Consider the following 17,874-nt stretch of genomic DNA (forward strand, 5'->3'; position numbering starts at 1 on the left):
AAGTTAAGCATCTGAAGGTGAGAAAATGATCTTGGATTATCCATCATCATTGTTCACTCACTCAGTCATGTCCGACTCTTTGAGACCCCATGGACTGCAGCACACCAGGCTTCCTGTCCTTCACCATTTCCCAGAACTTGCTCCAGCTGAGCCCAATGCATTCACAAGGGTGCTTGTAAGAGGGTATGTGATAATGGAAGTAGAGGGACATCGAGAGAGAGAGTAAAAGATGCTCACTGGTGGCTTTGGAGATGGAGGATGGGGCCACAAGCCAAGGCATACGGGGGGCTCTATAGAAAAGATAAGGAAACAGATTCTCCCCTGGAGAAAGAAAACAACCCTGCTGACCCATTTTAGGACTTCTGACGTCCAGAACTGTAATGGAATAAATCTGTGCTGTTTTAGGTCATTGTTTGTGGTAATTAGCTACAGCAGCAATAGAAATCTAATATACCTGCACAATACCCAGGGGTCCCTCTGCCCAGCCCGCAGCCCTCTGCCACCCTCTGGGATCACTCTCTGGTCTTGGATCCACGTCAACCCCAGGTAGACAGAGGTCAGGAGGGTGGTGCATGCCTGGGAGAGAATGCCTTGGTTAAGCAGTAATGATTCCTAGAGGGAGGGAGCAGCTCAGAGCAGGTGTAATAGAGAACAAATCTGACTCCACAACTGCTTCCAAACTAAGCCTGGAGCCATGCTCTGGGTTGCTCTCTAATGGAAGTGTCATATTTTTCTCCTTTCATTTAAAAAAGAAAATACATCAAACCCTCATAAGGACTGTCTGGTGAGAAAGACAACATGATGGAGAACAAAGAGGCCCAGCCCAGAGGCCGGGAAACTTGGATGCTAGCCCCAGGTCTTCCCCAGCTTTGAAGTTGAATCTACAAAGGTTTCTGGCCTTCCCTGAGCTTGTTTCCCCATCAGTACAAGGGAGTGAGACTGAGGCCCGAGTCTACTGGCAGGCTGATTCTATGGTTCTAAACACCTATTCCCTGTCGCCAGCCAGCCTGACCCTGTAGGAGGGGGGGTGGTCAGGGCCAGTGGAGAGCTGCCACCTCCAGAGCTCTAAGCTTTCTCTGGGAAGTCCACTTTCTGGACCAGAAACTACAATCTGTTCTCTGCTGCCCCCTGCTGGCTGCTCAAGAGCAAAGCTTTTCAGTGAGATCCCTGGGAAACTGTCAAAAGGGACCTTCAGGAGATGCCCCTGCAATCTCCTGCATCCACTCCTGCATTCATCCACCTAGACCTGGCCAGCCAAGACCTCCTTGGAGGCACAAGGAAGCCAATGCAAGGACCAAAGGCCTGGATGGGGAGGATGCCTGCTGTGGGGCACAGAGTCAGCTCTCCCCATCTCTGCATTCCACCTCTCCAGCACTAGTAAGCTGAAGTATGAGATGCTGTGGATTCTGGAAAGTGGTAATGTTTTCCCATGTGCTGCCTTTGGATGATAGTAACAAGAAGATAATGTGTCCCTGTTCCTTCCCCCCACCACACACACACACACGTATTCACCCAAAAGAAGCACGCAAATAAGTGTGTTTTACAAGGCAGAAATTAGCAGCAGGAAGTCTACTGAGAGGGCGCCAAGAGGGCTGGACCAGGAAAGAAGAGGGAGACAGTGCAAAAACCACAATTAAGAGGCTGAGTAAACCGGAAGGTATGTCAAAGGCTGATTATGATTCGTGCCCCCAGTTTAAAAAGAGGCTGAGCGCAGATGAGGCTGGACAAAAACTGGCTTTGAAAGTCATGAACCAAAATGTGACCTGATTTTAATCCATTAGATGGTGTGTGAGAAGGAATTGCCTGGGCTTTTGTAACAGAAATGTCCCTAACAGCTGCTCCAGTTTTTCAGGGAGGGACTGGGGTCCCCAGTTGTTTGAGTTCAACACTCCCTCAAGTACTAATGCCAAGGTGTCTCCAACCACACTTCTTGGGGGTCCTATGTCTATGCCTTTTTCTTGGACTTGCAAATGTCCTGGGGCATCAGGTGGGGAGACTTTCACCCAGGATGCTTTGGACCAGACCACACAAGGTCCTGAGACACATCCAGGCATCAGTCCAGCTGGGAGGACCATAGATGAATTGAGATCCTCACTGTCCCCAGGAAAAGGGGCCGCAATGGGGACACTGCACACAGAAGATAGACAAGACAGGAGGCTAGGAAGCCTGCAGGCCACTGTGTGCCCTCAAATAATGCCTCTGCCAGGCTCTTCATCTGTTCTGAGCCGCCTCTGAGACTCTGCCCAGATCCCACCCAGGCCTTTCTTCACGCACAGTCCAGAGCTGCTGAAGGTCCCTTCTGCTGCCATCTCCCAGCCTTCACCCTACTCCTCCTTTTCTAGCCAGAGCGTTCTTTCCAGCCTAGGACATTCCTTCCTTCCAACTTCTGCAGGTCATAATGTCCCTTTCCTCTGACCACCTCTAAAATCTCCGCCTGGTTTTTGGACAGTATACCTGGCAGCCCATCAGACACTAAGCCTGAATCAACCAAAAATTGGTTGACCTTTTTCCTCCACAGTGGGAGGACTTAAACCTAAAATCTTCCCAGTGCCACAAAAGGGAAGAAAAGGAAAATTTTTCCCATGTTAAAATAGACGCTGCCACCCCTGAAACCAGGAATATCCTCGTTTTACTGTCTGGGAAGCTCACTGGTGGTCCAGGGGTCCTGAATTCAGAACCACAGAAAAATGCAATCACGTTGCACAGCCATATTCATGTAATTGATGTCTATTGATTTTCAAAGTTTAGAGTCAACCAGTGGGCAAAGCACAGAAGACTTAATTTGGTGACAAAACGGAGATGTTAACAGCCAAGATGATGGGAGAGTAAAGGTACCTCAGATCCGTGAGGGAAGAAGTGGGAGATGGGAGGGGAGGTTGCAGCTCTGCCACCCTCATCCTACACACGGGAGAATCCCTGCAACCCAGTAGAGAGCTCCAGATGAAGTGTACCAAGCTACAAAAGTAACCAAAGAACTAGCAATATACTCCCCAAAATTAGAAGGGGAAGGAAAGAAGGGATCCAAGAGCATCAAAGCATTCAATTCTCACTTTTCACTAACATGGGGTAAAAAGGACATGTGGGAAAACTGATTTACACATATTATTCAAAGACAGAGAAAACTACCAAAATAGTAAAAACAAAAACAAAAAACAGGGTCCATTAAAATTGCTGGCTCTAGGGGATGGGGGAGTTTGGGCAGGAAATTTCACTTTTATTCATAAGCTCGTCTGTGCCCTTTGGGTTTTTCTTTTTTAACCCAGGTCATGTGTCAGTAAAAAATGTTGTTTACCATATGAGTCAACATAGGATGTTGCAGCCAGCAGACACTACAGCTACCTGAACAGTGAGCCCTGAGGAACTAAAGATGAGACAAACGGACTGCCGGCTGCCAAGCCCTCAGCACTGCAGCCGGTCCCAGTGTGCACCCACAGGGGACTCAGGATGGAGAAAAGCAGGACACTGCGCCTATGCAGTTCAGGTGCATCTCGAAGTAGTGATTTTACTGAGTCCAGACTCTTGCATCTTCCTATACATAGAAAAGTGCTAAACTTGTTAACTTGGGATATCTGGCTTTCTTTAGTTAACATCAGTCTTTGGAAATTCCCAGAACCTGGTCTTTGTTGCAGACACTCATGTATCTTGGTTCCTCCCTTACCTCTTAGGAGCAGTCCCTCGAGCTGAGAGGCTCGTGAGTCCTTAGAAAGTCCGCTGAATATAACATAATTCTCACCTTCTAGGTTGTGCATTTTTTGTCAGTTGACACGCATTATTTTGATTTTATAAATTAACGTAAAAGTTGAAAACTGACACCAAAATCCTGACCAACTGCACCAGAAATGTTCAGTACCCTGCTGTTGGACTGGGAGTGCACGGGGACAGTGAGATGGAGGGATGGGGAGGCTGGAGGGAGGGGCGGGTGGAGGTCGCGGGGAAGAGGTGGAGAGGGTGGAGGTCGGGGAGGGGGGCCGGGGGAGGAGGGGGGGCGGAGGCAGGAGGCTTGGCGCCTGCGCACTAGCCCAGCATGTTCCGGCAGCGCAGTCGCTCCTCCTCGCGTTTCTCCTCCAGGCGGTTCTCCAGCAGCCTCAGCTCCCTCTGCACCGCCTTCCGCATGGACGGCTCCAGCTCCAGCACTTTCTCCAGGTCTGCCTTGGCCTCCGCCTCATTCCACACCTCGGCGTGAGCCCGGGCCCGCACATAGTAGGCCTTCACGATGCCTGCGGGGAAGATCTGCTGTATCCGCCGCCTGGCCCGGGAGGCAGCCCTCACCCGACAAGCCGCTGGGCTTCACCAGTTAGCGCAACCTTTAACCTTGGCCATGATGACCCTTAACCTCTCTGTACCTCCAGAGCCCGGTCCCTCCACTATAAAATACGGATGACGATAATAATCGCAGTACCCACTCCCCTCCCGCGGACCCTTCCAAGACCCAGTAACTAATTTTACATTCACAATTTTTTAAGTCTTTTCTTATAGAGGCTCTCCAAATGATGCAAGCTCCATGTCCTATCCCTAAACCTGTCTTTCACGGTCATAATGAGAATTAAGTGAAAGAAATGCAGAGAAGTGTGTGGAGCAAGGTAAGTGATCCTGTAACGTTCTTCAAACATCGTCTTCACAAATATTGCCATATCCCCCCACCACAGATACTCAGTTCAGTTCAGTTCAATCTCTCAGTCATGTCCGACTCTTTGCGACCCCATGGACTGCAGCACCCAGGCTTCCCTATCCATCACCAGCTGCTGGAGTTTACTCAAACTCATGTCCATTGAGTCGGTGATGTCATTCAACCATCTCATCCTCTGTCGTCCCCTTCTCCTCCTGCCTTAAACCTTTCCCAGCATCAGGGTCTTTTCAAATGAGTCAGCTCTTCGCATCAGGTGGCCAAAGTATTGGAGTTTCAGCTTCAGCATCAGTCCTTCCAATAAACAATCAGGACTGATTTCCTTTACGATGGACTGGTTGGATCTCTTTGCAGTCCAGGGGACTCTCAAGAGTCTTCTCCAACACCACAGTTCAAAAGCATCAATTCTTAGGCGCTCACTCAGTTCAATTCAGTTCAGTCGCTCAGTCGTGTCCAACTCTTTGCAACCCCATGAACTGCAGCACACCAGGCCTCCCTGTCCATCACCAACTCCTAGAGTTTACTAGGATGTACATAATATTGTTCTCTATACTGATTGTCCCTCCTTTTAAAACCCATTGACTGCTCCACACAGGTTTGGTGACTTTTATTTGTCCTGCTGCTGCTAAGTCGCTTCAGTCGTGTCCGACTCTGTGCGACCCCATAGACGGCAGCCCACCAGGCTCCCCCGTCCCTGGGATTCTCCAGGCAAGAACACTGGAATGGGTTGCCATTTCCTTCTCCAATGCATGAAAGTGGAAAGTGAAAGTGAAGTCCCTCAGTCATGTCCGACTCTTAGCAACTCCATGGACTGCAGCCTACCAGGCTCCTCCATCCATGGGATTTTCCAGGCAAGAGTACTGGAGTGGGGTGCCACTGCCTTCTCCTAATTCACCGTAAAATAAAATAACCTCCCACAACACCACAAAGCACCGTTCATCCATCACCTGTTATACCGTTATAGGCTTGGAAAACTTGATGTCTTGACCGGGTCAGGAGAGATAGTTACGAAGGTCTGTGCATGTGACTTTGGACCCGTGGGCGGAATTGGACCCCTGCCCCGCCCACACCGCCCCGCCCATCTCGCCCCACCCACAGCCCCGCCCCACCCCGCCCACCTGGGTGGTGCCGGAGGATGTCACTAGTGTGTTCCAGCACCTCGTAGTACTCCTCCTTCTTCAGCAGACACTGGCAGTAGTTCAGGATCAGGGTGTTGATCATCTTCTCCAGCTTCAGCCACTGCACCTCCCAGGGTTTCTCCTGTCCGGTGGAGAAAGCTCTGCTTCCTCCGCGCCCCGACCCTTCCCCACCACGGCCATGGCCAGCGCACCCCACTTCCCATCCCCACAGGCAGGCAGCCTCCCACCTTGGTCTGCAGGTTCCTCAGGCAGACGATGGCTTCCTGGTACTTGTTGGAGGCCTCCTCGTAGCGGCCCAGCTTGAAGAGCCGGTTTCCTTCGCCATGGAGGATGGGCACCGCCTGCATCTTCTCATGGTTATTCAGGTTCCAGGTCTCCCTCTGGTACTGGCTCGGGGCCTCGACCTGCTCCAAGAGCTGAAGGTCAGTGATGCAGGGACCCTGGGTGCCCACAGCCCAGTAGGGCAGGCCCTTTCCCCTGCAAGGGACCAGAGACAGTGGACCCAGAACATCTGGCTAAAGTCAGCTTTGCATTTTCCACAGTGAGGATTGGTGGGCAGAGCCATGCTTGCTGGCCAAACACAGGCAAACAGGGAAAGGAAGCAAGTGCCGCCTCCCCACCACCATGGCTTTACCCTAAATCAGAGCCTTGTGCAAAGTAAGAAAAGGTAATATGTCAACACACTTTACTGATAATATTCAGAAAATTGCCATGACACTCATTTTGTTAGAACAAGACACTTTATTGCCATCTACTGGGAAATTATCATTATAAAATCACAAATATATATTGTCTCTAATGAGCAGCTTAGAGGCGATGCTCTTGTGCAGCGCACAAGCTGTGCAACTGTTCAAGCAGACCCTGAAAAGGCCCCTTGTTGATGCAATTCTCTTATTTATTTGTACTCACCCATGTAACCCTCAGGCTGAACCTCAACCTTGGCCATTAGCTGAGTCCTGCTCTGGCTTGATGCTCTCCCACCACCCCACAGACAGGGACCATCAGTCACACTGAGGTCCGAGGGAGACGGTATGGATGGTTCCATGCAGTTCTCCCGCTATTGGAAAACCAGATTGGAATCCACAAACCACAGGGACTGGGGCTGAGAATATAATTCTAAACTTTTGAGGGGAAAAGGAAGTAGATAACCAATAGAAATAAAATGCGTCCAAAAAGAAAAAGAATAACATTTTTTAAATGGGTCTCAAAGGGGCTTTTCCTTTGGAAAAGGCAAAGGATGTTTTTTTGGTGGAGTGGGAGGGTCCAATTCCAGTTCTCCCATGGTTTAGGAACCCTTTCTGATTTTCTAAATAGGATCTGGGTGATGTCCAGTGACCTGTGGGACTGGGTTCCCTTGATGCCCACTGGCTCCAGTTCTCTGATGCAGGGACCGTCCCTACCCCACCTCCCACACCCCAGGGTCACACCTGCAGCAACTCGATTATGAAGATCAGTGGCTGAGGCTCCTTCTGCAGCTCATCCAGATCCTCATAGCCCAGCGTGTGGTAAGCGAACATGTTGGCCAAGCCACACGTGTGCACGTGCCACTCCGTGGGGTCCTTACCCTCCGCCATCTGCCGCAGGCTCCGGGACAGGATGGGGTAGACCCCTGTGTGCTGTGGGGAAAGGTGGGCAGATGGTATCCAGCTGTCTGCTCAGAGCCAGCTGGGCCACAGAGAGCCCCACTCTGGGCCCCTCCCAGAGCAGGACCTCTACCCCCCACACACACACTTGTCCCATGGCTGTTACTACTCATCTAATTACTGCAGCTACCTGTATGCAGAGTGCTCTACACCTGTTAGTACTTTTAATCCTTAAGATGACCCTATGAGAGGGGCACTATTATTCTCCCTATTTTATAGATGGGGAACTAGAGCCCAGAGAGGGTAGGTGATTTGTTCAAGGTCACACAGCTAGCAAATGACAGAGTCAGGATGCAAACCCAGCCCCGGGGTCCATGCTGTAGCCACAATGCCAGGCTGCCTCTTGCCAGCCCTTGTGGTCGATTCTAATAGGTTTCTCTCCCAAGGAGACCCTGAGTCCATGGAGCCTGTGACTCACAGGGAGGGCAGTGTGGAAAGTAGTGGAAGGACCAGGGTTCCAAGTCCTTGAGGGCCAGGTTGGTGTCCTGATGGCACTGCTGATTGGCAGCGAGCCTGGATCACTGCATCCCCCTGAGTTCCTGCCCCCTGGGTTGCACCGGTCTGGTAGTGGGGCTGTTGCAGGGGTTAAATGAGATGGTGCTGAGGTAAGGCCAGTTCATCACAACCTCACCCAGCACAGGGACTGGGTGGCCACCCTCGGGGGGTGGAGATGGGCTAGGAAAATCAGCTGCTTGTCCTCAGTGAGCTAGGATGCCCCACAGACGAGCTCCAAGAACTGCTGTCCTGGGAACGGGTCCTCAGATGGCCCATCTCAACCTCCTGCACAGCAACTCCAGGAAAGAGACACCCCAAAAGTGAAGGGGCAGGAACGGTTCAGCTTGGTCTCCAAGTCACCAGTAAGAAGATGAAGGTCACCCTGCCCCGCCCCCATCAGCCAGGATTAGCCCAGAGTAGCTTCGGCGTCATCATGAGCAAGATGACCAGATGGCAGTTAAGCCTGTTGAGATTAAGCCTGGATGAAGGGAGTGTGGGGCCCCCGGGGAACAGCTTGCTGCAGGGAGAGCTCACTCCTGGCCCACGCACACAGCCGCCAGCTCCCCAGAAAGTCAGCGGTTAGTGCCAACCCTGCAGCTGTGCGGCTGGTTGGACAAGACCTCAGACCAAGGCCCGGACCTCAGACCAGTACCACTCTAGTACCACCAGGATGCTAGTCAGCACGATGGGCTGTGGGATGCCACCAGGAGTGGGCAGAAATCCCAGGAAAAAGTATAGAGGCCAGAACTCCATGGCTCCACACCCATCTCCGTAGCACCTCCACTGAGATTGGCCTGGGGACCCCAGGACCATGCCCCTCTCTGGGACCTCAAGGCCAGAGCCTGGTTCTGTCTGAGGGGCTCTATCTATTACTATCTGGAGATTACAAACTGGCACTCGGGAGGCCACATTCAACTCCCAGATTGACTTCGTTTCATCCTTCACATGGTGGGGGTTTTGTGTTAATGAGTAGTCAACACTTAAGCATTGAGAGAGTTCACAGACTAATGAAAATTTCTGGTTTGTGTCCAAAACTCAGACACTCCAGCCACACCAGACCTGCCCCTTTAACACAGCAGCCATCCAGTTGGAGATTAGGACCCCTGTGAATGGAGCAGATAACCTTCAGTCACCCAGGGTCCCTGGCCCCTGTGGAATTTGCATTTGTAACCCCTGGCCTTGGGTTTCCCAGGCAGCTCAGTGGTAAAAAATGTGCCTGCCAATGCAGGAGACTCAAGAGACGTGAGTTCAAACCCTGGGTCAGGAAGATCTCCTGGAGTAGGGAATGGCAATGCTCCTGTATTCTTGCCTGGAAAATTCCATGGACAGAGGAGCCTGGTGGGTCACAGTCCACAGGGTTGCAAAGAGTTGGACACGACTGAGCAACTGAGCACACACACACACACACAACCTCTGGCCTCATTGGACTGGGCACCAGCAGAAAATTCAGCATAGAGACCAGTGTGCTCCCTGGGTGGAGGGGAAGGCAGTGCAATTCAGGGCAGAAGCTGTCAGAGCCCCTGACCGCCCCTGCCTCTTCACACTTCCTGGCCTGGATGCTACCTCACTCCCCACTTCTAAGCCTGGTGAACTCCTATTCATCCTTCAAAACCCAGATCGATATCATTTTCTTAGAGAAGTTCCAGCTATGATCCTCAAGCAGTTAGTCACTCCCCTCCTGTAGCTCTAAATCCCTCTGTCCTCATTTATATTGTGGTGCTACCTGCCCTGCATTGTAATTACCAGGATGTCTGCTTCTTGTCCAGAACTCAAGTTCCTTGAGAGATGGGGACTTGGCCTGTTTCATTCCTAACACCTAGCACAGGCCAAACCTGGTGCCCACTGAATGTTTTCAGATAGATAGGCATACAGATAGATGAAGGCTGGATGCTTAGTGATGAAAGAATGGATTATGAGTAATTGGTTGAAGGGAAGGATGGATAAATTGATGCCTGAATGAGTGAATGGATAGAAAAGTGGATAAAAGATGAATATGTAGGTGAGTACATAACTCTGGGCTGCCCCAGTGGCTCAGTGGTATAGAGAATCCACCTGCCAATGCAGGAGACACAGGTTCAATACCCGGGTTGGGAAGATCTCCTGGAGAAGGAAATGGCAACCCACTCCAGTATTCTTGCCTGGGAAATCCCATAGACAGAGGAGCCTGGAGGGCTACAGTCCATGGGGTCACAAAAGAGTCAGACACTTCTTAGTGAGTAAACAACAGTTACAACAAAATAACTCTGAGAAGTGTGTGTGTGTGTGTGTGTGTACACGTGAATGTGGACGTGCGAAATCATAGTGGCTGTGAACTGGGAAGAGTTGGGGGGTGGGGCTATTGGAAAAACCAGTAATCTTTGTGGCGTAAAAATGACCAGCCTGTGAGATGGGCAGGGCACTCATGTGTATGATGTAGCCAAAAGAACACAGGCCCCACAGGGAACCAAGAACCAAGCCCACATTCCAGGAATAACAGCAGTTTGTGGTTCTGCAAACAACAGATCAATCAACCAATCAAGAATTTATTGACAGCTCTCTGCACTCTACACTCCTACATTAGCAAACATGCATTCTATGGAGAAGGGGCCCTTGTTGGTGACCAAGCTTGTCTAACATATGGCCTAAATGACAAGCACATACGGGTCTAAAAAAAGTACAGGAGCTTTGTAAGCAGAGTCAATAGATACCATTTTAAACTAACTGAAACCACAAAAAAAGCCAATTTTCTGAAGACTTGTTAAAAATAAGCCATCTTTTAACAATTAAAACACCAGGATAAAGATGCTCAACTAATATTTGCTAGTGTGAAAGTGAAAGTGTTAGTTGCTCAGTCGTGTCTGACTCTTGGTGACCCCATGGACTGTAGCCCTCCAGGCTCCTCTGTCCATGGGATTCTCCAGGCAAGAATACTGGAATGGGTTGCCATTTTCTCCTCCAGGGGATCTTCCCAACCCAGGGATCAAATCTGGGTCTCCTGTATCTCCTGCACTGGCAGGTGGTTTCTTTACCATCTGAGACCTGGAATATTTGCTGACTGATGAAGAAATGACTGATTCCTTGGTAGAGGAATTCTTGTGGTAGAGAAGGGCATTGCAGCCTGTCTAATAACCACAGTAGCCAAAAAGGGATACTGTACAAAGAGGGAACCAGGGATCCATCCCTGATCCTGTTTCCGAGATGGTTTGACCCAGAGCAAGCTACTTTCCTTCTCTGAGTCTTATACTTCCTCATCAATGAATCAAGGGAGTTAGTCTCTAAAATGCTTCTTAGTGAAAATAATAGCTCCCACTTCTCAATTGCCCCATACCATGATTTTCCCTGGTATACACGATATCATGTAATCCTTACAACCGCCCCCTAAAATGAGGATTTGTTCATTTCTACATGAGGAAATAGAGTGCTAGCAAGGCAAAGGGGCTTCCCTAGGGTCACACAATGTCTCTTGCATTGCGGGTGAATTCTAAGCCACCAGGGAAGCCCAAAATGTCAAGTTACTGGTTATTAGATATCATTAAGAAATTGTTGAATTTTTTAAAAATATGATAAGGATATTGAGGTTATATTTGTAATATCTTTCTTTTTAGAGAAAGATACAAATTATAGTATTTACAGGTGAAACGATACGGTGTCTGAAATGTGCTCTCACCATATGGGATAAGGAAGGAAAGCAGATGGGCTTAGATGAAATAAGACTGGCCGTGGATTGATGGTGCCCGGCATAGGATGATGCGTGTTTGGAATCTGATTATACTTTTTGTCGACTTTTGTATAAGTTTGAAAGTTTCCACAAGAAATGTTGGTTTAAAGGGCAGTCAGCTTTGCCATTTCCATTTGGGTCGCAGGCCAAGAAGACTGCCTTCTCTGGGTGATTGTTGAGAGTGCCTACATGAGAAAACAAGTTTGTAATGTCAGTAGGAATGGAGAGGAGGGCAGAAAAGTGACCTGTGGCCAAAAGTCTCCAGTATCCAATAATATCACATTTCTGCACAAAAGTGAGGGCTGTGAGGTGGGCCCTGCTCCCATATCCTACCAGCCAGCCTTGACACTGATTATCATTTTAGCATCACCTGTTCTTATGGGGGAATCCATCTCCACCTTGGGACTTCCCTGGTGGCTCAGTGGTAAAGAACCCACCTGCCAATGCAGGAGACACGGGCTTGATCCCTGGGTCAAGAAGATCCCTTGGAGAAGGAAATGGCAACCCACTCTAGTATTCTTGCCTGGGAATTCCATGGACAGAGGAGCCCGGTGGGCTCATGGAGTTCACGGGGTTGCAAAAGAGTCGGACACAACTGAACAACTAAAAAACAACAACAACCTTCATCCTTACAGTGGCTGAGGAGGAGGAGGCAGAGGTCTCCCCGAAGAGTTTCATTTTATCCTCACTTTCCTGAAACACAGCTGGCGCGCCAGTGCGGTGGCAAATGGGCTGGGCCTACTTACGATGGTGTCGCACCAGAACTCGGCCACCTCGCTGACCCGCATGGATGTCAGCAAGATCTCCCAGACCTCCAGCTTGAACATGTTCCCAATGATGATGTGCATGGGGTGGCCCACCTGCTTGCTGTCGTCTATCACTGTCCGCTCCTCATCACATTTCATGGTTCGGAAATGAAAGGTCACCTGGTCACCAAGAGAGTGGACCCTGATCAAGACCCACCTCCCAAGGCCCCCCAGAAGCCACCCATGTCTCCGACTCCCTGGGCCGTCCTCGCTCAATTCCCACCAGCACCCCCACTCGGCCGGTGCTCCCCCTCCTAAAGGACCCCATCCCACTCTAGACAGCTCTGCAGGTCAGGAGGTCCTTCCTTCAATACACCCTAGATCTGAGGCCACTGACCCAGACACTCCGTCATCCAGGAAGCCCACCAGAGACTCCCAGACAAACACCCTGACCCTGCATGCCCTTCCTTCTCATTCAATATTTGGGACTTCAGAAAATTCCCAAAGCCCCACCCTCACTCCACAGTGAAGTTTAATTTGAAAAATGTCAAAAACACCTGGGGGACTTCCCTAGCAGTCCTGGCTAAGACTCCACCCTCCCAGTGCAGGGGGCCTCCCTTTCAATACCTGGTCAGGGAACTTGATCCCACATGCAAAAACTAAGAGTTCACATGCTGCAACTAAGACCCAGTGCTGCCAAATAGATAAATATTAAAAAAAAAAAAAACAACACAACACCCCAGGAAATGGGCATCAAGCCAGAGCTACGGAGATGCCCAGGGTGGGGATGGAGGCTGATAATTCCAGGAAGGACCTCTTGGCCATTTGTTGGCAAAGCAGAAGAAGGGTGTTTGCAGTGCCCTGTGACCCAGCTAGAATGCAGAAGGATTTTTGTCTGGCCTAGGGGGTGGGTCCCACTCACTCGGGTTCCAGTAATGAAGTTGGGGAGGTCCCCTGTGCCCCCATGCAGAATGGTTTTCTTGATCCCTTCCACATTCAGGAGCAGAGTGGCATCCATGGCTCCAGGTGCGGGGAGATGTCCAGCCCGGCCGAGATAATCTGCTAGCAGAAGGTACTTAGGGCTGAGAGGTGGGGATTTGCCCTGCTGGGCGGGGTGTGAACAAGAGGAATAAGGTGGGGCCACTCCTGGTAGAATGGGTTCTGCCCCAGCCTCTGCTTCTAGCAGTGTGCCAGGGATCCTGCCTGACATCCACCAGTACCACCTCAGCTTCTGTTCTGTCCCCCCACCCCAAGAAGGAGGGAAGACAGCTGGAGCTTTCTTAAAGAAGACAGGGGGTCAAGAATGAGCAGGAGAGAGGCCACAGGCCAGGAGGAAAGGACAGGGGGCCAGAAACCCCCTTTGCCCTGTCTGAACTTGGGACCCTGTCTCAGACTCTTGGTCACTTTGTAGCCCAGGCCAGGGCCTTGCAGCCTTTGCAGTCCTACTTCCCCCTACCTATCACCCTCTCCTCCCCAAGATCTGCCTACCAGAGGATGTAACATAGTGGTCAGAGGGAAGGGCAGGCAGGTTTCTGGCTGCTGTGCTGTTCTTAGCAGCTCAGTTGTGTCTGACTCTTTGCGACCCTATGGACTATAGCCCGCCAGGCTCCTCTGTCCATGGGGATTCTCCAGGCAAGAATACTGAAATGGACTGCCATTTCCTCCTCCAAGGAATCTTCCCAACCCAGGGATCAAACCTAGGTCTCCCACATAGCAAGTGGATTCTTTACCTTCTGAGCCACCAGGTTTGGGAGAGCCCTAAAAAAGAAGGGGGCCAGGTTTGGAGGAAGTTGAGGCACCCCCACCAGCCCTGCTCCCGCCCCCCCTACAAGGTCTGGCTGGGGGCAGTGGGCGCTCTCGTTCTCTTGGGAGGGTCTCAGCCTTGTGCCCTGGAACCCAGACAGAGCTTGTTCCAGCATTTAGGGTTTAAAAGTGAGAAATGTGAAGACATGGTGTTTGGCGCCACCTTGTGGTCAACTTAGGTTCTTATGCCTTGGCACCCCCAGACCTTGAGGGTGAGAGGACCCGGAGCAGCAAAAAGCTTTCTCTTCTTGACCAGAGGCTGACAGGCTACAGGAAGAAGAGACACGGGATCCTGCCACAGGGAGAGATGAGAAGATGGCACTAGGAGCCCAAGAGCTGCGTTCAGAGGGTTGATCCCCCCCCTTATTCTCTGACCATGTGGCCTTGGGTATCACCCATCCTGTCTCCTTTTTTTCCCAAATGGGAAAATCAACCTCTCCCACCTCCCTCTCTATAAAATTGAGAAGCCTCCCCCTAGAGAGTGTGTGGGACCCAAAAAAACCAGAACCCTTAAAAGTTTTGACTGCCGTGAGAAACCACTGGCATACAGGAGGCCAAACCTGGGCCAGCTGGCCTGGGCCATGAACCCAGCCTGGGGCAGCCCAATCACCCCTCCAGAACCCATCCCTCAGTGCTCAGAACCTCCCCCTCCTCCCGTGGGCCCAGCTTCGTCCTTCTCTAGGGGCAGGAGTTAAGGTGGAGTGGGGGTAAGGCAGTGGCCCTTCTTTTCCATTCCATTCTTTCTGCAGCTACACAGCAACCTAAAGCAGTCCGCCTGCAAAGGAGGTAAGATGGGTATTTAGATGGTAAAACTACAAAGGAAAATCAAAGAGATTTCCGTAAAAGTCAAGGGAGGGAGGCCAGAGAACAGGGGCAGGGGTTGCTTCTGGGGTCTAAGCAGCGTTCTGTTTCTTCACCCAGCTGATGGTTACATGGCGGGGGTGGGAGAGGGGGATGACGGTGTTCATAAGTATTCGTGCTACTAGGCTTTACCTTTTAGGCATTTTCTGTCCCTGATATCATTCACAGCGGAAGAAAAAGTTCTAACTGGGTCTTGCACTGCTCGCTGTCTTCCTCTGCTTCAGTTGTTTTGCAGAGTCGAAAGGCACATGTGAGCATTTCCCCATTGTCCAGCAGGGGGAACTCTGCGCTTCCACTTCAGGGGGCACAAAGTTTGATCCCTTGAGAAACTAAGAGCATGCATGCCAAGCAACACAGTTGGGAAAAAAGGCACACACACCCAGGGGTCCAACTCACAGATTTGGCCCATGGCTGGTCAGACTGGGGGATGTGAGGGGAAGGGGCTGTTGAAGCTGATGCCAGAGGTTTCCATTTCACTGCTGAGAAGAAAGAGGTGCTCAGGCCATAGCCTCTAGATGGACCCCAGTCACTGCTTGGCCCCCAAACTAACCTCCAAATGGGCTTCATAAAAACAGAACTCTAATAATCCCAGTTACCTCTGAAAATTCAGCAAAGGCTCCCTACTGCCATCAGGATAAATTCTAAGCTCCTTCCCCAGCCTATGGGATCCTGCCAGCCCTGCCTCCTGCCACCCAGCCCCTAGCCTCTCCATCTTGCTTGGCCTTCCTCTGCTCCTGGAACTTGGTGGTACTCTGGCCTCCCAAAATAGACCCCTCTGTTGGAAAAACTCTTCTGTTTTGCCCCCTAATTGCTCAGCTAAAACACCATATGCTAAGGGAAACCTGTCCCAACCCCCAATTCCTTTTATATCCTTTCATCATCTCCTAGCATCTCACATTCATGACATTTAACACAGTTAAACATCTGCTTCTTCCAACACACTGGCAATTCTAGGAGGTCAAGTTTACTGGAGAAAGTTTTCTGTTGGACAGGGAGCCCTTAGGGCAGGGCAAGGCTGGAGCTCCTTCTCTTCCTCCAACCTCCTCCCCAAGAGTCATGGATGGAGCTGGACCTAGAAAGCCTCAGCCTCGGACCACGGACTGGTTTTTACTTCTTGCAAGGAGGACCAAGAGCCCCTGCACCCACCACTCCTTCCCTGGGAGCCTGCTCCCCTCCGTACATCCTCCTTCCCACTCCTACACTCCTACACTCCACCCTCCTCAAAAGGCAATGAGAGAGGCTCCTCATTCAGAAGAAAATGTTTCTTCCTTCTCTTATTGCCATGGAGACTGCTCTCCTTCACCTGCCCTGTCAGTCATGGAGATGAGGGAGGGGGACCAAAAGCTCCAAGCAGGAAGGGCCTCTGGGGCATCACTGCCTCCATCCTGACACTTGATGAGGCCATGGAACCAAGGTTAGGAATTCAGGTTTCAAAGTCAGATCTCCAGGATTTAAGTTGCAGCTCCACTCTCTGTTCCATCTTGGGCGAGACAGCTCACCTGTCTGAATCTCAGTTTTGTCATGTGTAATGGGAATAAAAATAGCTCCTACTCCATAGTGTTGCTATGAGGATTAAGGAAGATTAAGAAAAGGAAATGCACTTAGCACACACATGTAAGGGCTCAACACATATAAGCTATTGTATCAGTGCCCGTGATGTACATGCCAGGCACTGGGACAGGCAGACAGGCGTGGATGGACAACAGCGAAAGACAATCCAATTTGAGAGGCTTTGTTTCCAAGTGCGTCATCTTCCCTGAGTCTTTCACACACATTCAGCTTAGTTTCCAGAAAAATAATAACTCTTTCTTTTCCCCTTCATCTTTCACTGGAAGAGGACATAAATGAAATTCCCTAATTACAATAACAAATTCAACAAGCATACCAGAAGTGTGGGAACAAACACTTCAGATGCTTCGGAAACAACTCAACTGGGGAAGAAGTTGAACATGCAAAACGGAGCAGAGTTTTTCAAACCACAGCTCAGAACTCTTAGTGAACCACTGAAAAACAAATGCAGCAAGTTGTCACCAGCATTTTCAAAAAATGAAATACTGAATAGAAATTATGTCAAAGCACCCCACACATTGTCAAGTATTGTTTCAGGAAGATTTTGTTTCAGTTACACATAGGTATGTGTGCTTGGTGGGGGGGGTCTCACCTGGGTCCTTGGCCCCCCAAACATGATGTTCTTTGTGGGAGAAGATCCCCACCCCCAAATACACACACACACACACACACACACACACACACACACACACATTCTTTGCTTGGTGAACACATTCTGTAGGTCTCAGCTTTAAGTGACATAATTTTTGTGTCATAATTCTCTTTGATGAATTGAGGACTTGTTATTTGACTCATCCATGTCCGTCTCTCCCCCACACACCAGGTTTGAGCTAGTTCACCAGTTCACCCATTTGGTTCACCTTTGTGGATCATTGTCAGCACAGAGCTTAATCTATCAGACACAAGGAAATAATTGGAAGGACAGGTGAGGGGAATGAGGAAGGAGAAAAGGGGGGTTGAGAGACACCAGCATGACCTTGTTGGAGCATGTTGGTTTAAGGTGCCCACTGCACCCAGGAGGAGAAGGGATGCCAGGTGCTGGTTGGGTACAACTGTGGGGAGAGGTGCAGCCTGAGGAGAGGCCGTGTGCTATGCTGGAGAGGCTCATGGACCCTGGTCCCAGGGTGACAGAGTTTGAATCCTTGCTGCATATAAACGGGAAAATTGAGGTCCCTCCCGACCTCCCCACACCTCCATTTCCTCATCTAGTCCTAGGCTGCAGCAAGGGGCTCTTGAGTCCCTCCTGTAAAGTGCTTGGAAATTAGTACCTGGTGCATAGTGCATGCGTGCATGTGCT

General features: G+C 50.4%; 1 protein-coding gene across 3 annotated transcripts; it reads right to left on the minus strand.

Moving 5' to 3' along the window:
- Positions 1 to 2,730: 2,730 nt before the first annotated feature.
- On the minus strand, positions 2,731 to 13,414 carry AIPL1 (aryl hydrocarbon receptor interacting protein like 1). Of its 3 annotated transcripts, none has more exons than XM_044938385.2 (6): positions 13,267 to 13,414; positions 12,459 to 12,524; positions 7,191 to 7,379; positions 5,991 to 6,167; positions 5,743 to 5,884; positions 2,731 to 4,217 (listed from the first exon to the last, which is right to left on the minus strand). In XM_044938385.2, the coding sequence occupies exons 1-6, from the start codon at positions 13,360 to 13,362 to the stop codon at positions 4,015 to 4,017; spliced, it is 873 nt and encodes a 290-aa protein (XP_044794320.1). In that variant the 5' UTR covers positions 13,363 to 13,414; the 3' UTR covers positions 2,731 to 4,014. The 3 variants fall into 3 exon arrangements, with proteins under 3 accessions (XP_044794320.1, XP_006060083.1, XP_044794321.1); XM_006060021.3 differs by having other exon boundaries at positions 12,345 to 12,524; XM_044938386.2 differs by lacking the exon at positions 7,191 to 7,379 and having other exon boundaries at positions 12,345 to 12,524.
- Positions 13,415 to 17,874: the final 4,460 nt, after the last annotated feature.

Source organism: Bubalus bubalis, chromosome 3, assembly GCF_019923935.1.
Source record: "Bubalus bubalis isolate 160015118507 breed Murrah chromosome 3, NDDB_SH_1, whole genome shotgun sequence".
In the NCBI taxonomy this organism is placed as follows: domain Eukaryota; kingdom Metazoa; phylum Chordata; class Mammalia; order Artiodactyla; family Bovidae; genus Bubalus; species Bubalus bubalis.